We start from the raw sequence: 26,268 nt of genomic DNA, 5'->3' as shown, positions 1-26,268 counted from the left end.
ATGAACCCCATAAAGCACTGCACTGCTTTAAGAGAATGGGGTCCTGCCAGTCCATCACAGCCTGTAGCTTGGCAGGGTCCATGTCCTATTCCCGGGTGGAGATGATATAGCCGAGGAAAGGCAAGGATTCCTGTTCAAACACACACTTCTCCAACTTGGCATAGAGGGAGTTAGCCCGTAGGAGGTCGAAGACTTTGTAAACATCTTTCTGGTGGGAGTCTATATCTGGAGAGTAGATGAGAATATCATCCAGATAGACTACGACCAAGGTGGTGAGCATATCCTGGAAGATATCATTCACAATGTCTTGGAAAACGTCAGGAGCATTACAGAGCCCGAAGGGCACCACCAGGTAAGCATAGTGCCCATCCCTGGTGTTAAATGCTGTCTTACATTCATCCCCCTCATGGATGTGAATCAGATTGTAAGCACCCCACAGATCAAGCATACCCTCACTCCTCGCAACCTATCGAATAGCTCAGATATCAGAGGCAGAGGGTATTTGTTCTTAATGGTGATGGCATCAAGACCCCTGTAATCTATGCATGGAAGTAGTTCTCAGTTCTTCTTATGCACGAAGAAGAACCCCGCCCCTGCAGGTGACACTAACTTCCTAGTGAATCCTCTTGTCAGATTCTCCTGAATGTATTGGGTCATCGCCTCCATCTCCGGGAGAGATAGGGGATAGACTCGGGAATGACTAGCAGGGAGATAATCTCCTGATGGGATGGAGATGTGGGCAAAGTAAATGGGATGGTCTGGTGTGTTTTTTGTGAGGGCAGAGTCGACCCATTCACCACTTGTACAGTCACCGACTTGGCGAGCATCAACAGGGGAATTGCGTGGCATTGGGAGAAGGCAGCGGACATAAAATGCCCCTCTGCTCTGGAATCCACACAAAGCTCGACTGTAAGAGTGGTTGGGCCTAAAGTGATTGTCCCTTTGAATGACAGTTTGGACGAAAACGTCACCCTGTCTAGTGTGCCACCTCCTTTATCCACTAGATGCTGACATTCTCCCGACCGCTGGGAACATCTGGAGGCAAGATGTCCTGACCGCCAGCAGACATGACAGACTTTGAGTGCATGAGCGGTCAGGGACTTAGGACCAGCTCATGACACCTCCTTGGCCTCATGTGGCTCGGATGCCTGGACTGGAGATTACAGATGTATGGCGAAGGTGGGAGCCAGCCGAAACCTCTGCCTACACTGGGCTCACTCCAACCTTCGCTCGTTAAAGCGAAGTTCAATGCAAATTGAAACAGCTATTAGCTCCTCCAGTGTGGCGGGAATCTCCCTACTGGCCAAAGCGTCCTTTACATGGTCAGCCAGCCCCGTCCAAAATATTGGGATGAGGGCTTTATCCGGCCACTCCAGCTCAAATGCTGAAGTCCGGTAGTGGACGGAAAAATGGCTGACCAAGGATGAGCCTTGTGTCAGTGCTAGCAGTTGGGACGCCGTATCATGAGTGACTTGAGGTCTCAAAGAGACCTGTTTCAGAGTGGTCAGGAAGCGGAGAGCACTCTGCACCACATGATTGTCATGCTCCCACAGTGATGTAGCCCACTCCAATGCCCTGTCCAACAAGGGGGATATAATGAATCCCACTTTTGCCCGCTCTGAGGGGAAACATGCAGCCAGGAGCTCAAGGTGTATTGCACACTGGTTCACGAATCCTCTGCATGACTTGCTATCGTCAGAGTACCTATCTGGCAGCAGGAGGCAGGATAAGGTCAGAACAGAGGTGGCAGTGGACAATCTAGCCGCAGCCATGCTAGCAGCCTGAACAGCTTCTGTGGTAACATCCACAGCTGAGGTTGTACGCTCGAGAGCCGCCAACCTGCCCTCCAGCTGCTGGATATACCACTGCAGTCGCTGTTCGTCTGCCATTACTAGCCAGACCCTGGCACTAGTATAATGTTAGGGCAAGTGGAATGCGCCAAATAATAAAGAGGTAGATATGAGGTATGCCCACCATGCTGAGATTGTGCCTGCTGCTGAGTAATGGCGTATGGACACTTGCTCACACATGGGTTAGACTTCACCCAGTGCGAAAGTAAGCGAACTCTGTTGCTTCACAGAGTCACCAAAATATGCTGTGCCCTGTTAGCAGTCACAGGGTGCAGCTGCAAGACACTAGTGGGATTTCTATGAATCACTCCCACTAAACTGGTGATTGGTCTCGCTCTGACCCTCGGTGGCTTTTGAGCCCACGCCTGACGATACCCCAAGTCAGATGCAGAGTCCAAGTGATATTTCCCACCCTACACTGACAGGCTGTCAGGAAAGCGCACTGATTGCGCACGGTGCCGTACAGACGGGCACTGCAAAAAGGCACTGAAATGTGTGCTACATGTGCAGGTAGTACTGTCGGGCACTGTCGGGCACTAGATAGCTTCCACCATTCGCGAGCAGTCATCAACAGAAAGAATGGGAATGGTTGAGGACAGTCATTCATCTACACACACAAGTTATTAAGTTTATACTAGCGCAAGGATGTGCGGCCATGCGAACGTTTTATAGCGGAAGCTCTCCGGGACCTTACTAGTGATCCAAAAGAGCTGCTACAGGACCTGAGCATGTGACCTCCAACCTCCAATGAGAGGTTGTCCCATTGGCATGCTCAGTAGAGGAAAAGCAGGACTTAGTCCCAGGAGCGTCTGCTCGCCGCTGATCAGTGCTGGTTACAATGGCTGGACCTGGAAGGGCAGCAGTAACCAAGCACCCTGTATCTGCCTGAGCCAGACGCTGGGACCGACGTATCTGCTTGGCAGGCTCCACTGCAGCTGGAGAAGAATGGGAGACCGCAGTGGACATGGTTCGAGATTCCCCCTGTGCAGCGGCGGGAACTCGACACCAAACAGTCTATCATTCATTTTTTGCAGATATTTTAACTCTTCGAGATATCAAAAGAAGTGAGCAAAAATATGGAATGGGAAGCATAAAGGAATGAAAAAAGTTATATTAGGAAATACTTTTGAATAGAATGTTGAAGAAATGCTTTTGCAGTATCTCGAAAAAAGTAATGACTTTTAAGAAAAAAATAGCAATATGAAAATGAAGAGTCAGGAAAAAGGGTCAAAATCATATTATACATGGACCCTGAAGGTTAGGGTAATCAAAACTCTATATTCTTTGGTACATAAGGAATGATATTACTTATTCCCATTCAGATGCATATTTTTTTATGCCATGTAGCATAGACAAGCCATAAAGATCCTTCTGCTGCATATGCAAAGATGAATACTAAAAATGATGCATATCCTGTAATCAATTTGACATTGGCTCCTGCTCCCATGTTTCAAAATAAATGATTGATTGTTTGACCATTGAAAGAATAACTAGAAACAGGAGCTCTTACACCAAGCTATCAGCTTTATATATCTATTCCCGATGAGCTCAATATTAGCAGAAAATGTGAATGACTGTATCTGACTTCCAAATATTCAATCAGACTGTAAAGCAACAGAAAACTAAATGCAGTTCTAGTTTTTGTCTTTTTGCCTTAAAGATTAATAATTACCTTTTTATTTAATTTTTATTTCACCCAATTTGCGTTTTAGATGCAAAATTCTTTAACATGCTTGAGATATAAAAGTTTTATGTTGTTTGATAATATACTCTCATTTTGTTCAGAGGTTTTCTCAAATAAAAAAATGTATTTATTAAATCTTCAATAGGCTCAACTGAAGTGGAAAATAGATTACAAATTGAAAAAGTTGGCTGAGTGTTCAGAGCTCATTATTTCAGTATAGTCAAACTGCACAAAAAATGAACTCACAGAAATTGTAAAGAATTATAGCTGAATGCTATAAATTTTCAGTCCACTTTTTAGGATTCGCTGTGTTTTGAAACAAATGCTTTATGATCTTGACATTTTGGTCTCACTGTGCAATGTACTATACAATTTTTTATTCTTTTTGTGATATTGACTTCCTATGACTAAAGGCAGGTTCATTAGAAGGAAAGTTCATTTGATGTCTGTCTTTTCCTAAACTGTACAAAAGCGTTTTCAGATTCTAATGAACTAAGATGTGAAGGATTATTTTGTAAAACTGTAAAAATTCTTTGAGAAATTTCGTAATATAGAATGCTGCTAAAATATTTCACAAAATAATAGTCATTTGTGTCAAAAATAAAAGTTATAAGATTAAAATTTGAGATTCACAAAACTAGAAGTATTTCAGCGCATTTTCTTAAAAGATCATTTAAAGCACTACTCCAATAATTTTTTCCAATGCTGGAGTGGTGCTTTAAATGTAAGTCCCCTGCCGCCATTCTTATACTTCCCCTTTTACCAATGCCACTTCAGTCCCACTTTCCACCCGAGACCGACGGAAGCGATGCTGGAAAAGGATGAAGGTCGTGGCAGGTGAGCATGAGAGAGGGGGCACGAGAATTACATTTAAAACACCACTCCAGTAGTGCAATAAAAAAACAAAAACACTGGAGTGGTGATTTAATGATAGTACAAAAGCTAAGAAGTTCATATGCTCTAATTGACTGAGGAAATTTGACATATCAATAGTCATCCTCACATCATTGCACAATAGTATTACATTGAGAAAATATTGTAGATCTTGACCGGAGAATAGCTAAAGAGGTAAGGTTGAACTGTTGGTACATGATTCCAGCCTGTCAACCGGTGTTCACATTGTACTTTGCCATGTAGGTATATTGAAAGATCTAAAATACAGTGACTTCAAAGTCTACAGTTGTTTCAAACCTGGCAATAAATCTATTATACACAAAATTATCACATTTACAGTAAAATAATGATCTTAAAGTTTCCATTATCTTCCTAAAACATTCATACTTCAAATGAACAATTTTCCTAAAGTATTTTAGTAATTGGAGAATATCATATTATAGGATTTATTCTAGACAAATAAACTAATTGCTAGGATCAAAGGACTTGATTTTCAACTGGACAAGGACAACTTATATGGCAATGATCGAGAGCTGGAAATCTTCTTACAATGTGATATTATTAATTTTATGAAGTTCATAACTTGATTTAAATAGGACCTGTCACTATTCCTGACATGAAAATATGTTTATTCCCCTTAAAAATAATAGTGGCATCTTTAGCTTGAAATCCACATTGTGCTATCTCTCTGGTATAAACTGACATCCAGATTTTGTATTTTCTGTTTTTAAAGTGGAATGTCCCAGTCTGAGACTGACTGCACTCTGTAACCTCTTATCGGTAACATATAGATGTCCATTTATTCACACATTTTTAAGAGGAATACCAGGCACAAAACACAATTATTGCAAAGGATGCTCTAGAGTTCATAGTTTATAAACAAGAAAAGTATTTATCAAAGTGATATTTAAGAAGAGCTGAAAGGATCTCTTGAAATTTGACTGAGAATTTGTGGAGATATATTTAAAATCTTAATATTGACATCATGTACAGTATGGCAACTAGAATAAGATTTCCAGTAAGGTATGTAAAAGTTTATCATTAATTAGAAAAGCAAACATTGCCACACCGTCTCATTCCTGTCATGATCCAGCTCCACCAATGTGTTATGACTGATGCAAAATCACCAAAAGTCACAAAATTACTTAGCAACTACGCATTGCATAAATATTTTGTGGCTTTTCAAAGTGTTTTATGCTAGTTTAAAACATTTAAATATTGAAGGAGTAATTTTGATTTCTATAAGGCTCTTCCTTTATTATGCTGGCCACTACAGGAATCATCTACATAGGCTCCCGCCTTCTACTAACCTCCCTAAATCTGACATTTTCCTCTCCGTGGGTGGCACCATAATAACACCCCGGCAGCAGGCACGCTGTCTGGGTGTTATGTTTGACTCCGATCTCTCCTTCACCTCCCATATACAGTCTCTTGCCTGCTCGTGCCGCTTACACCTAAAGAACATCTCTAGAATCCGCCCTTTTCTCACCATGGAGAAAACAAAAACTCTCACTGTCGCCCTAATCCACTCCCGTCTGGACTACTGTAACTCTCTATTAATTGGCCTCCCCCTCGCGCGACTTTCCCCTCTCCAGTCTATCCTTAATGCGGCAGCCAGGGTCGTCCATCTGGCTAATTGTTACTCGGACATGTCCGCTCTTCGCCAGTAGTGTTGAGCATTCCGATACCGCAAGTATCGGGTATCAACCGATACTTGCGGTATCGGAATTCCGATACCGAGTTCCGATACTTTTGTGGTATCGGGAATCGGTATCGGATCCATATTAATGTGTAAAATAAAGAATTAAAATAAAAAATATTGATATGCTCACCTCTCCGGAGGCCCCTGGACATCACCGCTGGTAACCGGCACCCTTCTTTGCTTAACACCTTAGTGACGGAGCAAAATTTTTTAAATCTGACCAGTGTCACTTTATGTGGTAATAACTCTGCAATGCTTCAACAAATCCCAATGATTTTGAGACTGTTTTTTTGTGACACATTATATTTAATTATAATGGTAAATTTAGGTCAATATGTTTTGCGTTTGTTTATAAAAAATATCAAAAATTTGAGAAAAATGTTAAAAAATTAGCAATTTTCAAAATTTGAATAATTATCCCTTTAATCCAGATGGCCATACCACAGTAAACCATTAATTAACAACATTTTCCACATGTCGGCTTTACATCAGCACCATTTGTAAAATGTTATTTTATTTTGTTAGCATTTTTGGAGGTTTAAAATTGTAGCAGCAATTTTTCATTTTTTCAAGGAAATTGACTAAATTAATTTTTTTAGGGACATATCCATGTTTGAAGTGACTTTAGGGGTCTCATATATTGGGAAACCCCCAAATGTGATACCATTTTAAAAACAGCACCCCCTGACATATCGAAAACTGCAGTCAGGTAGTTTATTAACCCTTCAGGTGCTTTACAGGAATTAATGCAAAGTGGTATGGCAGAAATGAAAATGTGTATTTTTACCACCTAAATGCCACTAACTTCTGAACAGGTTACAACAGCCATCAGATGCTAATGCTGCTATTTGGTCATGAATTGCCATGGCAAACATCAGGACCACACAATCATGATCTGAGGGCACCAATTGGGATAAAGAGGAAGCCCCTACACTCTGTTATCCATTTATAATGATGTAGTCACTATTGACAGCAGCATCTGATCGTGGCTGATACAGCAAGTTGTCAGCTATAGTGTACAGCCGACAGCTACTGGATTGTCACCTGTATGGGGAGGCTATTCTCCTATATCTCAGGTCAGTTAAAAGACGTATTGGCGGTCATTAAGGGGTTAAAATGAGCATGTTTAGAGCCTTCCATGACGTCACGGCTTCTGATTGGTCGCGTGCCGCTCATGTGACCGCCACGCGACCAATCACAAGCCGCGACGTCATTCTCAGGTCCTAAACTCCTCATTCTAGGAATTTAGGACCTGAGAATGACGTTGCGGCTTGTGATTGGTCACGTGGCGGTCACATGAGCGGCACGCGACCAATCAGAAGTCGTGACGTCATGGAAGGCTCTAAACGCGCTCATTTTAAGCAAAGAAGCCTGCCGGTTACCAGCGGTGATGTCCAGGGGCCTCCGGAGAGGTAAGTATATCAATATTTTTTATTTTAATTCTTTATTTTACACATTAATATGGATCCCAGGGCCTGAAGGAGAGTTTCCTCTCCTTCAGACCCTGGGAACCATCAGGATACCTTCCAATACTTGGTGTCCCATTGACTTGTATTGGTATCGGGTATCGGTATCGGCGATATCCGATACTTTTCGGGTATCGGCCGATACTATCCGATACCGATACTTTCAAGTATCGAACGGTATCGCTCAACACTATTCGCCAGTCATTACACTGGCTGCCCATTCATTACAGGATACAATTCAAAGTACTTGTTCTCACCCACAAAGCTCTCCACAGTGCGGCACCCCCATACATCTCCTCCCTCATTTCTGTCTATCGGCCTAGCCGACCACTGCGCTCTGCAAACGACTTTCGACTAACCTCTGCACTAATCCGTACCTCCCACTCCCGACTCCAAGACTTCTCCCGTGCTGAGCCAATCCTCTGGAATGCTCTACCCCAAGATATTAGGACCATCCACAATTTGCATAGTTTTAGGTGCTCGCTCAAAACACATTTGTTCAGAGCAGCCTATAACGTTCACTAATCAAAGTCATTTTATGTTTGCGTGTGTGTAGCCCATTCACTATCTCCATCTATCCCCCACCCCTGAAGATGGCTGGACCATCATTGTAAATACATCATTGTAAATACACACCTGTGCTTTGTATCTCCCCACATCATTGTAGATTGTAAGCTCTCACGAGCAGGGTCGTCTTATTTTGTCTTATTTTGTCTTATTTTGCTTTATTACTGTATTGTTAACATTGTTACCTATGACTGTTGTGTTTGAAACTGTTAAACTGTAAAGCGCTGCGGAATATGTTGGCGCTATATAAATAAAGATTATTATTATTTATTATTACATATCTGCTAGTATGATTATATAATTATTGAGCAATACTATTTAACATTTTGTCAATTGTTCTCTTTCTTGACACCTTGACATTTTTCAAAAAATTAAAGGGCCTCTGTCACCCCCTCCAGCCATTATAAACTAAAAGAGCCATCTTGTGCAGCAGTAATGCTGCATTCTATCAAGGTGGCTCTTTTAGTTTTTGGTAAAGCGTTTTATAACTTCTTCAAAATACCTGTCTTTAGACCGGGAGGCAGGTCTTAACCCCCCTGCTTGAAACGCCACACTGCCGACACTCAAATCTTCAGTGGCGCTGGGTGCCACCCCCTTCCGCGTTGTTTTCCCATGAAATCCGGCACCTGCACTGTTTAGTACTGGCTGGTGCAGGCGCAGTGAGCTCTGGCCATCTGACGTCACATCCAGTCTTGCAGACTGCGCCTGCACCAGCCAGTACTAAACAGTGCAGGCGCCGGATTTCATGGGAAAACAGCGCGGAGGGGGCGGCGCTCGGCGCCCCAGAAGATTTGAGTGACGGCAGTGTGGCAGGTATTTTGGAGAAGTTATAAAACTGTGACAGAGGTTCTTTAAACCAATTATAGACCATTCAGAATAGTTAGTTCCATGTTGTTAGGTACCAAGTTATTTTGAAAGTTAATAATTATCCCTATAGACTGTCAAAACTAAGCTTCCAAAATGACATCAATAAAATATTGTTGACCCAAATTAGTTGCTTCATTTAATTACTTTAAGACAATTGCACAATTTGTATGGATGTTTCAGAATTATATAATGCTACGCAGCTTATTTTGTTTACCTTTGTTTTTCTTCCAATTCCAGTAGTTTTTGGACATCATTCTTGGAAGAGGCTTCATTGCTTTTCAAAGACTAGAAAATAAAATTTCAATTCATCATGCTTGCTTAGAAATAAGATAACGAAAATATTTAATTGTAATAAATGAGAAAGTAAAATCTTTTACTTTGCCATGTGCACGAAGACATAAAGCAATAAATCCATCTAAAAATGATGTTGGATGTGAATAAATGAAACCATTATAACCACAGAAGAACTCACAACTTTTTGGTGTAAAAAATTAGCTAAGATAAACATCTAAATAATTGAGGCTTTTTTTGTTAATGCTTACATTTTCTCTCTAGCACATCTTTGCCAAAAATATAATTGAATGAAAGTAGGAGACTTAAAGCTTTTACATTGCCAGGTTTTAGTACGCCAAATATTGAGGAAAGTAATTTATGAAATAAATGAAGTATAACAGTGTTTTAACTCCAAATGTCTTTAAATGTGTTTATTATAGTTGATATACATCAATTAGCAGGACCTGATCCATCTGCCGTGCCAGTTATCTGTAGCCTCCGGGAGGGAGCACTTAGAACCTCCTCCTACCTGTCAGCAGTTTTGATAAGGTGGTCTGATATGACGCCATTGTCATGTCACATCTTACAAAGCTGGCTAAGCAAAAAAAGCTGTAGATGCCGACAGGTAGTATGTAGTTGTCAGGGCTCCCAAACAACAACCACAGATCACTGTTGTTGCAAAAGAACCGGGTCTTGTAAAGAGATTTGTGCAAACTATCATGTTTAAGGGTGTGTTTTGTTTCCCTTATTTTTAATTAACATATTTCAATACCATGTGATTAAGCAAGATATTGTAAACTAAAATCTAGTCAATTAGTGCATTATCTTTATTTAAATCAGTATATTTATCGCAGAAACCTTCACGTTTTAACTGGCACTCATCTGTATCAGCACCTTATTCTCTTCTCCTATGGACAGCTCCTTCTGCATTAGTCCATACCGGATTACACTGGTAACACCCAAAGACACTTCTGACATCATCACCCTAAGCCATTTAATGATGACTCAGGCAAATGCCAACTCCATGAAAATTAAGGAAGGATAGTTCCCCGCAAGCATGTATTTTATTGGAGTTTATCTCATCTCATACTTCACTCATCTCTAGTAAGGTTTCTAGTAATTTGTCCAGCAAGCTCCTGTCTGTAATTCAGCAATCTCCAACTACTTCCTAGCTCAGTCCTGAAAATCTTAATGCCATTGCACTCGCAATACTGTTGCAACAAGGTAACTATTAATTAACTTGTGTCTGCTAATATTGGTGCTGCTAACAGCTTTGCCTCTGCAAGCAAGGTACCAGATTATTATCAATTTCTGCCTTTACAATGAAGACCATACTCTCAGCTCTTCTGCTCCTGTGAGTAACCACATCTCAGCTACACATCTTTTTGGCTATACATTTACTGTTCCTGTGTGCAACTGCATTTCTGCAAGCAGGTTATCAGATTGACCACACATTTACTATTCTTGAGCTGGGCATGTTATTGAGGTGGTTTCCCATGGCTGTGTGTTCAATAGCTGGGCACAGTCATTCTCAGCCTTTATCCACATGCATGTTACTTAACAAATGGTAAGGTTTTTAATATTAAAGTTAGGACTATCGCAATTGAGTGGTGGCATGGCTTTTGCATTTTTTTTTTACCAAAAACATGTTAACTAAGTACCCAATAATATGGTTATGCACTTTTTATGTTTATTTATTCACTGCAGGGTATTCAATCACTATGTTTCTGTCTTTGTTTTTTTTTACAGTGACCAGTGTGTACGTGCGCTTACACGCTACATGCACACCAGTTTATATCCCAATTCATACATTTGGGTTTTTCGATCTGATTGCATCATGTGCATATAAAGGTGTGGCCTGCCTTTTCCTTGAGCTAGGCATTATATTGATTTGGTTTCCCATGGCTGTGTGTCCACTGGCTGGGCCCAAGTCCTTCTCAGCCTTTAGCCACATGCATGTGACTTGACAAATGGTAAGGTTTTCAACATTGCAGTTAGGACTGTTCCATTTAGGGTCACTGAGAAGTGATGGGATGGTTTTTACACTTTTTTGATAAAAAAAAATGTTAATTACGTACCCTATATTATTTTCATGCACTATTGCTGTTTATTTATTTACTGCAGGGTTTTCAATCATTATGTTTCAGTTCTTGGTTTTATTTATGTGTGTAACAACATTTCTGCAAGTAAATTTGTTGTGAATTCTGCTTTTGGGTTCCCTCCAGTGGTTGTAGGTGGGAATGCAGTTGTCTCTGAGTCGCAGTCCTGGCCAGGTGTATCTGCTGATTGCAGTTCTGACTAGGATATTTAGGTGTGCAGGATTCATTAGTCCTTGCCAGTTGTCAATGTTTCTTGGGAAGTGTTGGATCACTTTCTGGCTTCTCCTGCTTAGCTGCCAATTCAGCAAAGATAAGTATATGTTTCTTTTTCTGTGGCACACATGCAGTGTGCTTATATTCTGTGCTATTCATTTGTTTATTCTCTTGTCCAGCTTAGACTGTGTCAGTGTTTTCTCAGTCTTGTTGGATTCTCTGGAGTTGCAGATATACGCTCCACATCTTTAGTTAGATGGTGAAGTTTTTGTATTTTCTGCTGTGGATATTTTTGGAAGGATTTTAATACTGATCACTTAGTATTCTATCCTATCCTTTCCTATTTAGCTAGTGTGGCCTCATTTGCTAAATCCTGTTTCCTGCCTGCGTGTGTCTTTTCCTCTACTACTCACAGTCAATATTTGTGGGGGGCTGCCTATCCTTTGGGGTTCTGCTCTGAGGCAAGGTAGAATTCCTATTTCCATCTATAGGGGTATTTAGTCCTCCAGCTGTGTCGAGGTGTCTAGGTTTTGTTAGGCACACCCCACGGCTACTTCTAGTTGCGGTGTTAAGATTAGGGTTTGCGGTCAGTATAGTTACCACCTACTCCAGTAAAAGTTTTCATGCTGCTCCAAGGTCACCTGATCAAAACATAAATTACCAGATTATCTACACATCTATTTTTTCTGGTGTGTATCCATATACCAGGCTTTGCTTCATCGACTGCTTTCTGCTGTCTGCTGTCCTGAATACCTCACTGTTCATCCCGACTTTTGACTTAGAGAATCCACCAAACCAGGGGAGCCCCCGACATTACGTGACATATGAGGTTATTTTTTTGCTGTTGTGGTAAAGACGGTGGTAAAGGGGTTAATAGCTTGTACATGGCTTTTTACACAATTTTGCTGGGAAAATGTCACAACATTACTGCTCGTGAAACGCACAACAATTTTACAATTTTGTTGTGACAAATCACCTTTACAATTTGCATGCAAGTTACAGTATGTTTTGTTGCAAATGTGTAAGGGTTGTGAAATTACAGTGATTTCAACCTAACCAAAATATGCCTGGATTCTGCCGAGCATGGTGCGCATAGTGTGCTCCAATCTGTTAAGTCATCTTTTACACTTTCCTCGACAGCTACGAAAATTGTGCAGATAAATAGACGTGATTAAGATAAGCTGTAAAATGTAAATTTCATACAGGCTGCTACGTTGGTATGAAATATAAAAATATTTAATAAATGTACGTTTTCCAAAAGCAATAAAAAGTTTATCAGAATTATTCAGGCTAAAGTGTTTTCTGTAGATTTGAAATCTGCACAATAAAAACACAAGGAAAGAAAAGTATTCAGTGCCTTAAGAAGGAATACAATATGCTGTTCTAAAAAATCAGTCACTCAGGGGAGGAGCAATTTTTGTACACCCTAAAAGCTTTGAAATTTCACAGCTAGAGAGCTGAGGTGTAAAGATGAAGAGAGAACTTGAAAGCGCCTCCACTGCAGCGTGTGACTATGATGATGCTTCGACTTTTATAGTGAGCTGTCAGTTTCAAGAGTTGTTTTATTGTTTACTTTTATACTTGTACTTTTTACAGTTAAAAGACAAAATTGTTGTTTACTGTAAAAAATATATATATTCCACGCAACATAAGAAATATGCTTTTCGGCTTTCATATATTTTGTTCTTCCCTTTTTTACTTTTTGTTAAATTAAAAAAACAAAAAAAACAAACAAACTGCTTTAACCTGCAAATTTCCTTTGATGCCTTCAAGCTCCCGGGATGTTTTTGAAAGCTGCCGGAGGATACTACTTCTCTCCATAAAAACTTCCTTTAGTTGTTTTTCCAAATCTTCATAGCCCTGTCTAGCAAGGAAAAGACACAAGTCAGTTATATATTCTTTATGGTGGCTAATTCTCCAATTAGATGATACACAGAATATGCAGTTTCAAAATAACGTGTTAAGGTTATGCTTGTTGTGCTAACATCAATCTGCCATGTTGGCCAGAGTATAGGTGCATGCTCCATAGAATCCAAAGTAAGCTACTGACATAAATCATCCTTTGTTTATAGCCATTTTTTTATTATGTACTCACATATTTCAAGCATAAGAAGAAGAAAGCACATATTTTAAGCTTTAACCATTGTCTGACCAAGATTTTGGAGTCAATGGTATATCTATGGTATTACTTATTATAAGAACATTGTCATATTATTATAACTGGAGTTTTAAAATGAAATGGCAATTACATTTATAAACACAAAAAATCAATTATAAAATAACATTTAGGATAAATAAAATTTTTTAATGCAGTTGTAAAAGTGATGTTCATTATTCTTATTTTCAATATTTACCATTTGGTCTAAGTTCTAGAGTAACTCGACTGCGCTCTCCTAGGTTTTGGAATGCAAACTATTTTTTGTGACAAGGTAAGCAATGAGGAGACATAAGGATTTTGGAGACTGTGTAATACTCTGCACTTTTTTAGGGTGCAAAGAATGAGGAGAGCATCAAATAGGGTACGTAGCCATGGTACTGCTGCTAGCGATGGTGTAGCGGCTGCAGGAAGAGGACACAGTAGATCTGTGCCTGCTACATAACCACATGGCTGTGGTTCCATGGGCCATCCACATGTCCCTGCCCCACAAGTGGAAGACATTGAGTGCAATGAGGACCAACCAGTTGTCCTGTTGGAGTATGAGTACATTGAAGGGCTAGTGCACACAGTCAGCAGAGCATCTGTGATTATGATGAAACACAGGTGCCAACTGCTGCAGCTTTCTGCAGTGTGCAGACTGGCAAGGAAGGTAGGGGTGATTAGTCTGTGGAAGTTGGATCTGGAGTTGATGAGGCCCTAGACCCCACATGAAGTCAAGGCCAATCGAGTGACATGGGCAATTCAAGGAAGAGGTGGTAGTCATGCTGCCCCAGATGCCCAGCAAAAAAGTAGCAGGGTTCAAAATCACAACAGTGAGTCCCTAGACAGTACATTGGTTGTTACTGTCCACAGCATCAAAGAAACAAACACCCCAAAGCCACCTCAAAGGTGCTCCCTGACAAGGTGCACATGCTTTGTGTCTTTCAATTCTTTCTATTCTTTGAATTTTTGCATTGTGTGTGCTACACTAAGCATGGAAAACAGAAAAAGTAGAAGAGAACTGCCTGAGGACTTCAGAACCAAAATTGCTAAAAAAAATATTAACAATCTCAAGGTTACAAGTCCATTTCTAGAGAAATTGATGTTGGTTTGCCCATGGTGCGCAACATAATCTGCAAGTTTACAACCCATGGCACTGTGGCTGAGCTTCCTAATCGTGGATGATAGAGAAAAATTGCTGAAAGGTTGCACTGCCTCATAGTCTGGATGGTAGAAAAGCAGCCCCAATCCATTTCAGAAGAAATTCAAGAGGTCCTGCAGGCTCTGGGTTCACCAGTGTCAGTACAAACTATCAGACTCCTTTGAATAAAATGTAATGCTGGCAGGAGACCCAGGAGGACACAGGATAGATGACACAGAAACATAAAAAAAGCTAGTCTGCAGTTTTCCAAAACATATGTGAGCAAGCCAAAATCCTTTTGGGAAATCGTCTTGTGAACAGATGAGACCTAGATAGAGTTTTTTGGTAAAGCACATCTTTATATTGTTTACTGAAAATGAAATGAGGCCTGCAGAGAAAATAACACAGTACCAAGAAATGGATGGAAACAAAGCACTGAAGAGTTCTGGAGTGGCCAGTAATGAGGATGGATTTGAATACCATTGAACACCTGTGTAGAGATCTTCAAATTGCTGTTGGGAAAAGGCACCCTTCAAATAGGAGAAACCTGGGGTAGCTTGCAAAAGAAGTTGAGAGTTGTAAGAAGCTTTATTATGGTTATAGTCAGTGTTTGATTGCAGTTATTTATGTCAAAGGGTGTGCAACCAAATATTAAAATGAGGGTGATAACAATTTTGTCATGCCTATTTTGGGGGTTTTGTGAGAAAGTATGTCCAATTTGCCTTTTTACTGTTTTTTTGTTTTATTGCAATACACACAAAAAAAATAAACAAATGTATAACAAAATGTGTAATTGCAAAAAGTTTATGGGAGAAATGCTTCAATTTTGCAACAATTTCAAGGGTGCCGGCACTTTTGGTCATGACTGTATATGTATACACATATATCATCTGCTTGTTCCTTGTCTATTTTGTAAGTTAATAGCATTGTAAAGCTGTCTAGCTGCCATACGAAAAGTCCAGCACCTGGAAGAAAAATAACTTCATATTTCCCTGGAGCTGTTGACTTTCAGTCATACTGGCACTGAGTACTGCAGTGCATATGCGCCAGCTTTCCCTATATTTTATCGGCACTCTTTGGCTTTCTCTGGCGTATGCGCACTACAGTACTGTGCTCTGCCCTTGGCAGGATAGAGTGAAGTGTTCCTGTGCAGGAGTGCGATGGGGTAAACTGTGTGGATGATGTAAGATGCATCATCGACATGAAGCAGGGAAGGTAGGACAGCAATCATAGGAAAAGAGGTGGCGCTGGATCAAGACTAGAGGTGCCCATTGGACTGACCCACACCTCCTATGAGTATAATGAAAGAGTTTTTTTGTGCTTTGCAAAGGGAATGGAGGACATCCATGAAGCATATTAGAATGCTGTAGAAGAGGGCTTACAGGTGCTGGCACTACTTTATATATGGAAAGCCTTTAAAGTTACACGTGAACAATGCCCCCCAAATCTGCCTCAACAACTGAGGGATATTATGTGTGTCAGGCCTGTCTCACAGTTTGAGAACCAGTGCTGTTGTAGATTCCAGTAGCAGGGACAGAGGAGATCTCATTTATATTTATAAATACATGTGTGGTCAATACAAAGGACTGGCACATTATCCATTCCTTCCCACAACCTTACAAAGGACCATAGGGCATTCATTACAGGTGGGGGAAAGGTGATTCCTGAAACTAATTAGGAAAGGGTTCTTTACAGTTAGAGCAGTCAGATTGTGGAATGCCTGGTAGTAATGGCAGACACTATGACAGCTTTTAACCCCATTCTGACCTCAGACGGGATAGTACATCCGAGGCCAGAAGCCCCGCTTTGATGCGGGCTCCGGCGGTGAGCCCGCATCAAAGCTGGGACATGTAAGCTGTTTTGAACAGCTGACATGTGCCCGTAATAGGTGCGGGCAGAATCGTGATGTGCCCATGCCTATTAACTAGTTAAATGCCGCTGTCAAGCGCAGACAGCGGCATTTAACCACCTCTTCAGGCCGGGCGTCCGGAAATGATCGCATCGCCGACCCCCGTCACATGATCGGAGGTCAGCGATGCTTCTGAATAGTAACCATAGAGGTCCTTGAGACCTCTATGGTTACTGATCGCCGGTAGCTGTGAGCACTGACCACAGGGCACCTGATTTTCTGCTACATAGCAGCAAACATAAGATCGCTGCTATGTAGCAGAGCCGATCGTGCTGTGCCTGCTTCTAGCCTCCCATGGAGGCTATTGAAGCATGGCAAAAGTAAAAAAAAAGTAAAAAAAAATGTGAAAAAAATAAAAAAAATATAAAAGTTTAAATCACCCTCCTTTCGCCCCATTGAAAATAAATCAATAAAAAAAAAATCGAACCTACACATATTTGGTATCGCAGCGTTCAGAATCGCTCGATCTATCAATAAAAAAAGCATTAACCTGATCGCTAAACAGCGTAGCGAGAAAAAAATTCAAAACGCCAGAATTACGTTTTTTTGGTCGCCGCAACATTGAATTAAAATGCAATAACGGGTGATCAAAAGAACATATCTGCACCAAAATGCTATAATTAAAATGCCAGCTTGGCACGCAAAAAATAAGCCCTCACCCGACCGCAGATCACAAAAAATGGAGACGCTATGAGTATCGGAAAATGGCACAATTTGTTTTTTTTTTAGCAAAGTTTGGAATTTTTTTTCACCACTTAGATAAAAAATAACCTAGTCATGTTAGGTATCCGTGGACTCGTAATGACCTGGAGAATCATAATGGCCGGTCAGTTTTAGAATTTAGTAAACCTAGCAAAAAAGCCAATCAAAAAACAAGTGTGGGATTGCACTTTTTTTGCAATTTCACCGCACTTGGAATTTTGTTCCCATTTTCTAGTACACAACATGGTAAAACCAATGATGTCGTTCAAAAGTACAACTCGTCCCGCAAAAAATAAGCCCTCACATGGCCAAATTGACAGAAAAATAAAAAAGTTATGGCTCTGGGAAGGAGGGGAGCAAAAAACAAACACGGAAAAACGGAAAATCCCAAGGTCATGAAGGGGTTAAAAAGGTTGTATATCTGGTGGTGAAAGGTTTAACACAATGGACTTAAGTCTTTTTTTTTTCAACTGATTTAACAATGTAACTAAATCTGAAAATAATTTGCATGAATTTTTCCTGGCTAGAATTACTATAGGATCAGAATATTTTAATTTAAAAAGTTGTGTTTGAAGAAATTTGACTTGTACTCCACATTCTGTTTACAAATCAATGACTACTTGAGCTTTGAGACACATTTGCATTTTTTATATATATTTTTGAGGAGTAATGACACTGTGAGAAATATTTTCAATTGGAACTAAGACACTTTCTAATATTAATACTGGGTGCAATGAGTCATTTATTATTTCAAGAAACTCTATTTTTCATGACTGTAGGTTACTAGACTGTAAACTCTTATTTTTCTTTTCTGTCTGATAAAACTCAACATATCCCTTTAGACTTCCAGCAAAAATAATCATCGAAGACAACACTGGTGTAGGAACTTCAATGAATGATGAGCATTTACTCTTTAAAAACTTCAAAAGCTTTTTTTTTCCCTGGAACAAGTTAAGGACAGCTATAGCTGAAAGAAAACTTATTCTTATAGGAAAAATGATAAAATATTAAACGTAAATATAGCTGTGGGTTTTTTGTCCTTTGGGAGGGGATTCTGTGCATTTTTTTTTAGTAGAATTTAGTTCTGAAAGTGCTCAAGAAATGCACAGTACAAAATTGCTTCCCACCTGGGGCTAGGAAGAGAATGTGGTTTTAAAATCTTTTCCATTCTCTTGAAGTGTTAATTTTTATCATAAATATATGTATATTCTAAAATACTTAGAATCCACTTTAGACAAAATTTCACTCCAAGACGATATAAAGTTTTTCTCTTGACAAATACTTAACACAAATTACTTTAGTTTATTTTAAACCAAGAGTGTACAACATATATCAAACCAATCCACCATGACTGTCTTTGTGATTCTCAACCAATGTCTGTACCCCTATATTTGAGATTCGCTATGGTCAATTCTCCAATGATGAATAGATGTTTTTACATAACTGTGGCTCGTCCACTCATCCACAGAGTATTTCAACCAGACAAAACTTTCCCTCTTCACGGTTGTGGGTACTTTTAGAGCAGCAATCAACACACTTGTTAAATTTTAGATTTAATATATGAAAAAAAGTAATATTGCTTAAAAAGTTACAAAAAGATGAGATAATAAATAGACATACACACAGTGACAAAACAGCATAAAATAAAAGGGATAGCTATTGATATGTCTCATGGATTGGATCTGTGAGAACTACTGGTGGAGGAGATCATGACGGAAATACATTTTCAATCCCAATACAGAAGAAAATCCAGCTCAATGAAGTTTCACCAAAATGCTAAGTTACATGATCTGCGACATCAACGCATTTCAGGGGGCTATACATGATTAAGGGTGTGTAGCCACCTGAAACTCGTCAATGTCATATATCATGTAACTTACAAGGCTGATGCTGTTTTACCCTCTGCTGAGCACTTTCGGTGAATAAAGAAGGAAGTTTGTTCACAAATTCGTTGAACTGGATTTTTTTTTCTGTTTTGGGATTGCTCCACGCCTTGACACAGTGTTTCCTGTGCTCCAAACACCTAAGGGTGTCTATTAAGCTAGGTTCAGATTGCGTTAATAGGACCGCGCTAACGAACAGCGTTGCACGACGAAATTAACGCCGTGCAACGCGTCCGTTAGCGCACCCATTGGCAGCAATGGGAACGCGCATCGCAAGCGCGTGCCATTCTTGGCACGCGCTAGCGATGTGCCAGTGTTTTGTGATGCGCCTCGGACGCTGCTTGCAGCGTCCGCGGCGCGCCCGAGGTCCGTTCCCCGCTCTCGCAGATCGGAGATCTGCGAGAGTGGGGACGTTAAACGCGACCCCGAAAAAGACATTGCGTTAGCGCAATCCGCTAGCGCTTAGCGCTAAACGGATTGCCCTAACGCAATCTGAACCTAGCCTTACGGTGAGATGACTGAGCACTCCACCTCTTAGCTTCAGGTGTTTTTAGTCAAGGCAGGACCCTTCCTCTTCACAGAGATGTAGATTTTTAGTCAAAGAGAGGACACACAGGTTCATATACAGATGAAGACTTTATTCTAAGTAAGGATGGCATTGATAGGTCCTGGTAAATGAGAAATGCCTTATCATGGCCACCAGGTACACAGGAATTGGCCAATTCATGCGCTAAAGTTTCTCAATTTTTCACATTTCTAGTGCAGTAATGCAATTCATTTTTCATATTTTATGTTTGCAAGTTTTGGCGCTGCAGAGTGCTGCCTTATTTATTTTATTGTACATGAGTTGGTGACTCTAGATTAGCACCTGTTCACAATTAGTCTATGTTTGTATGTGAAGGTCAGTTTTTTTATATTTATTACGGTGAGCTGGACTTATTTCTATAAATGTTCAATACAGATTGCTTCTGACCAAGAGTTTTTCTCCTGATATGACATGGGTCTTATCCAGACACTTCTCCACTTCCTTTGCTGAGATAATATGAGAATAACGAATCATATGCAAAGAAAGACATAGTTTAAGACCTAATTCTACTTTTTGTCTTATTATTTCACAGAAACCTTATAGTGAATTAATATTACATCCATGTTACCAAGCATAGTTTTACCATCCGAACCAAAACAAACATGACTCCATAATTTGAGATGCTATTGCTGTCCTTTTTCACCACTGAAATACATTCCATTTTCAGCCACAGAATCAATTAGCTTCCTTGAACACATATATTTCTAGGGATAGTTTTGATTTTGGATATTATAGATATTGCATGGAAAACACTGCGTTTCTTTTTGTGTCATGTGAGGTCTGAATTGGAGATGTTCTGTCTTCCTTAGGGGCAATTATTCCTCCTTGCTTTTATTAGCACCTCTTTGCTAACAAGGATGTGCACAGTCAAAGTCTGCCCTTTCAACTATTTGTTAATTTATCTTTATAAAGACTCTAACAGTTGTCCAGTGATTTTTGAATTCATATAGATAATCCATAATACAATCTATAACACAGCAGTAAACAATTTAGTGTTTAAGTGGCTGAGAAAAATAAAATTTATTTAATATGAAAGTGAGGGAGCTTTGGTGCCCCTTTTGAAGTGGCAAAGGACTAATTACAGCCCCTCAATTTTATGGCTTAACCCCTTCATGACCTTGGGATTTTTCGTTTTTCCGTGTTCGTTTTTTACTCCCCTCCTTCCCAGAGCCATAACTTTTTTATTTTTCCGTCAATTTGGCCATGTGTGGGCTTATTTTTTGCGGGATGAGTTGTACTTTTGAACAACATCATTGGTTTTAGCATGTCGTGTACTAGAAAACGGGAAAAAAATTCCAAGTGCGGTGAAATTGCAAAAAAAGTGCAATCCCACACTTGTTTTTTGTTTGGCTTTTTTGCTAGGTTCACTAAATGCTAAAACTGACCTGCCATTATGATTCTCCAGGTTATTACGAGTTCATAGACACCTAACATGACTAGGTTATTTTTTGTCTAAGTGGTGACAAAAAATTCCAAACTTTGCTAAAAAAAAAAAATAAAAATTGCGCCATTTTCCGATACTCGTAGCGTCTCCATTTTTCATGATCTGGTGTCGGTTGAGGGCTTATTTTTTGCGTGCCTAGATGACGTTTTTAATGATAGCATTTTGGTGCAGATACGTTCTTTTGATCGCCCGTTATTGCATTTTTTTCTCGCTACGCCGTTTAGTGATCAGGTTAATGTGTTTTTTTAATTGATAGATCGGGCGATTCTGAGCGCGGCGATACCAAATATGTGTAGATTTGATTTTTTTTTTCATTTATTTTGATTGGGGCGAAAGGGGGGTGATTTAAACTTTTTATATTTTTTTTACTTTTTTCACATTTTTTTTTACTTTTTTTTTTACTTTTGCCATGCTTCAATAGCCTCCATGGGAGGCTAGAAGCAGGCATAGCACGATCGGCTCTGCTACATAGCAGCGATCATCAGATGTGCAGATCAGCAGGTGTGCTGTGAGCGCCGACCACAAGGTGGCGCTCACAGCTGCCGGGGATCAGTAACCATAGAGGTCTCAAGGACCTCTATGGTTACTATTCTGAAGCATCGCCGACCACTGATCATGTGACGGGGGTCGGAGATGCGATCATTTCCGGCCGCCCGGCCGGAAGCGGTAGTTAAATGCCGCTGTCTGCGTTTGACAGCGGCATTTAACTAGTTAATAGGTGCGGGCAGATCTCGATTCTGCCCGCGCCTATTACGGGCACATGTCAGCTGTTCAAAACAGCTGACATGTCCCGGCTTTGATGCGGGCTCACCGCGGAGCCCTGCATCAAAGCAGGGGATCTGACCTCGGACGTACTATCCCGTCCGAGGTCAGAAGGGGGTTAAGCACTTTTCCAGATCCTGATTAAATCTGCTAATTTTCACACTATGGGTGCTAATTCATTTTGTGTACATTGACACTGAAGGTGCCCACACACATATTGTGGTTTATACTGATGAAGAGGTAAGATTATCTTGAAATGTATTTACAAATAAAACCGCATCCATACTGCATCTTGTCTCTTATGGTATACTAGATGGGGGCCCGATGCTATCACATCAGTAGGGCGGTAATGTCATGATGGGGGCAGGCATTGCAGCATTGAGAATCTCTCCCCCATGTGCTCACCCACCTATCCACTCTCTCTTCCCCATGTGCTGACTTCTCCCGTCTGTGCTCTCTTCTTTGACCTGTCTACCTCCCATCTGCTATCCCCCTTGTCTGCTGTCTTTCTCCTTCCTGTGCTGTGTTCTCCCCCATGTGCTATCCCATTTGGGCTGTCTCCCCCTGTGCTTTGTCTCTCTCACCCTTGTGCGCTTTCTCTTTCCCATCTGCTGTCTTTTCCTCTCATGTCACCTCCTCTTTGACCTGTGTACCCCATGTGTGTGACCGGCTACATCTGCCTGTAGACACATCGCGCATCTGCCATCGGGATCAGCCGAATCATTCATGATTCACTGCACCTGCCCGGAATTTGCACAGGTACAGTAAATCAGACCGCCGCCATCTTTGTGCAGACAGATAGCGGCGGTCCCATTAAAACTGTGCATGCGCTTCTCCTGTACAAAGATGGCAGTGGTCAGTGAATCTTTCTGCTGATGTTGGAAGACATTACAAGGTAAGTATATATTAAGATTGGATCCTCGGCAGTGCCATATCTACGTTTACATCCAAGCTTGAAGCGTACTGCTCATATTCCCACTGTGAGTGCTACTTCAACTTATTTTTTATACATTGACACTGAAGGTGTCCAGAATCATGATCACAATGTGAATGCAGGTGCACTCTCTTCCCTGGCCCCTGACTGCAGCGGCTTTTCACTACACTGATTTTTGGAGTGCGGCCACAGAGAATAGCTATATAGGATTGCACACATGTGCATGCAGGTGCGCTCCTTCAGTATCTAGGTACTACAGATTGAACAGTTTTTTTCACTTGATAAAGACAAGATATTGCATTGAAATGTGTTGTTAATAAAAATAACTTATCACTATTGTTGGGGAATCAGTTTACTCCAGCAGCACAACCAATCTAACGTGTTTTATCCAGCAAGGTTCAATATTTCCTGTAGAATTTATCCACCAGGAGTTGGAGTTAGGAGTTGTGCGTTTGTCCAAATCATCCGGGTAAAAAACATTCTCTCGACATGAAAAGAAATTGAACCCCCCTATTTATGAGATATTTTTAATACCGTCAGACTGGAATAAACCTTTACGTTTTAATGTGGCATGAGAGAATGGCACAAATTAGCAATGTCACCACAGGACCAAAAAGCTTGTGCACTCCTTATTTAAATCCTTCACATAAAATTTGACTACAAGTTCTCAAAATCTAAAATTATATTTTTAACAGAGGGAGTTTTTGGAAACATGACAAAATTATAAGGGTACAAAGCAGCTTATGTTTAAAATGTTTATTTTATCAACAACATTTGGAATACTGTATTTCTAAGCTATAGAGAATGATCAGGCGTGTACTACGGAGGACAGAGAATGAACTTCAATCCAATATTGTGGCCAGCATGCAGCCAACAGGTAAGGAAAGGGTGAATCAAACACCTGAAAACTCCGCCCATATGACCGAAAACCGGTCCCGCCAAATTCAGGTGACAGGTTCCCTTTAAAGACAGACATAAGGACCAGAACTTGTGGCCAGGAACACTACATTTCACTGATGGCACACTGGGTGAACATTGTTGAGGCCGGGGCCGAGTCCTACCCTAGCACAGCACATGAACTACTAATGTCAAAGATTGCTGGCTCTTCTATCAGGGTTTTCTTCACCTTGTACACAAGTTTCTACACCCCCTTCTGCCCCTCCTCATCACCCATCTCTGATATGCCATCTTAGAATATGTCCTCAACATCAGCTGGAAGCACTGCAGCTGAAGCTAATTTGTCTAGCAGACAAAACACTGCAGCAGTTACTGAAAGGAATAGTAGACCAGACAGATCTGTGGCTCTCACCATTGAAACTAGAACAAATCATGATCATGTGTGATAATGGCTGTAAACTGGTTGTGTCTGTGCAGCTTGACAAGCTTACACACACACCTTGCTTGGCTCATGTTCTGAACCTGGTAGTTCAGTGGTTTCAGAAAATGTTCCCAGATTTGACAAAGCTTCTAGTCAAGATACTCTGCATCAGAACCCATTTCTGCAAGTCAGGTACAGCTGCTGCTCTGCAGCAGCGCTTGCAGGTGCCAGCTCACCGACTGGTGTGCAACTTCACCATGAGCTGGAATTCCACACGGCACATGCTGGCAAGGCTTTGTGAGCAGCAGAGGCAAGTTGTGGAATGAGCAGCAGAGGCAAGTTGTGGAATACCAGCACCAACCGTGTTCTGGTCAGCCTCCGCATATAAGAACTGAAGAGTGGGCATGGATGTCTGGCACATGTGCAGTTCTTCAAGACATTAAGGGCTCCACAAAGATGGCGAGCAGCGATGGACCATCATCAGCACAATGATCCCGCTTCTGAGCTTACTTAAACAGTCGCTGCTGACAGTTTAACATGAAGCTTTGCATAGGGCCAGGTGGAGATGAAAGAAGATATGAGACAGGAATATATTACCCAGCCCAGTTCATCTCATCTGTTGTGAATTCTGTGGCTGAGTTCACTTCTGTGGTCACAAGTGGTATTGCAGTCTCTGGGCTTCCTCCCTCAGGTGTTTTGGTGAGCTCGTTGGCTGCCTTGCTATTTAGCTCCACCTGAGTCTGTCTTCCTTGCTCCTTGTCAATGTTCCAGTGTTGGATCTGAGCTACTGCATCTTTCCTTGGGCCTGCTGCTCTGCTAGATAAGTGCTTCTAGTTTGTTTTCTGTTTTTTCTGTCCAGCTTGTTATTATCTTTTGCTGGTAGCTCTGAGAAGCAAAGGGGTGCACCGCCGTGCTGTTAGTTCGGCACGGTGGGTCTTTTTGCCCCTTTGCGTGGTTTTCGTTTTAGGGTTTTTTGTAGACTGCATAGTTCTCTTTGCTATCCTCGCTCTGTCTAGAATATCGGGCCTCACTTTGCTGAATCTATTTCATTCCTACGTTTGTCTTTTCATCTTGCTAACAGTCATTATATGTGGGGGCTGCCTATTCCTTTGGGGTATTTCTCTGAGGTAAGTCAGGCTTGTATTTCTATCTTCAGGCTAGTCAGCTCCTCAGGCAGTGCCGAGTTGCATAGGTAGTTGATAGGCGCAATCCACTGCTGCTTCCAGTTGTGTGAGGATAGATCAGGTACTGCAGTCTACAGAGATTCCACGTCTCAGAGCTCGTCCTATTGTTTTGGGTTATTGCCAGATCTCTGTATGTGCGCTGATTACTGCACGCTGTGTTGCCTGATTGCCAGCCATAACAGTACAAGGAGCCGATCAATGATTTCCAATAGAGGGAAAAAAGAAATCCTGACATCATTTTTTTTTCTTAGCTCTGTCTTCAGTCTTTTTTTTCCCCTAGACATTAGAGTGCTTCAGGACACAGCTGTGGACATGGATATTCAGGCTCTGTGCTCCTCAATGGATAATCTCGTTGTAAATGTACAAAAGATTCAAGATACTATTGATCAGAAATCGATGCTAGAACCAAGAATTCCGATTCCTGATTTGTTTTTTGGTGACAGAACTAAGTTCCTGAGCTTCAGAAATAATTGTAAGCTATTTTTGGCCTTGAAACCTCATTCTTCTGGTAATCCTATTCAACAGGTTTTGATTATTATTTCTTTTTTGCGCGGCGACCCACAGGACTGGGCGTTTTCTCTTGCACCAGGAGATTCTGCATTGAGTAATGTTGATGCATTTTTCCAGGCGCTGGGATTGCTTTACGATGAGCC

General features: G+C 40.9%; 1 protein-coding gene across 2 annotated transcripts in view; it reads right to left on the bottom strand.

The window, feature by feature from the left end:
* Window positions 1–26,268, bottom strand: part of LUZP2 (leucine zipper protein 2) — a 1,110,632-nt gene that overhangs the window by 603,868 nt on the left and 480,496 nt on the right. For both annotated transcript variants that reach the window (XM_069738799.1, XM_069738800.1), the window contains exons 2-3: window positions 13,362–13,479; window positions 9,245–9,315 (exon numbers count right to left, since the gene is read on the bottom strand). In XM_069738799.1, coding sequence (XP_069594900.1) covers window positions 9,245–9,315; window positions 13,362–13,479 — 189 coding nt within the window. The remainder of the gene's footprint in view (window positions 1–9,244; window positions 9,316–13,361; window positions 13,480–26,268) is intronic.

Source organism: Ranitomeya imitator, chromosome 9, assembly GCF_032444005.1.
Source record: "Ranitomeya imitator isolate aRanImi1 chromosome 9, aRanImi1.pri, whole genome shotgun sequence".
Classification (NCBI taxonomy): domain Eukaryota; kingdom Metazoa; phylum Chordata; class Amphibia; order Anura; family Dendrobatidae; genus Ranitomeya; species Ranitomeya imitator.
This window is presented reverse-complemented; position numbering and strand designations above follow the sequence as displayed.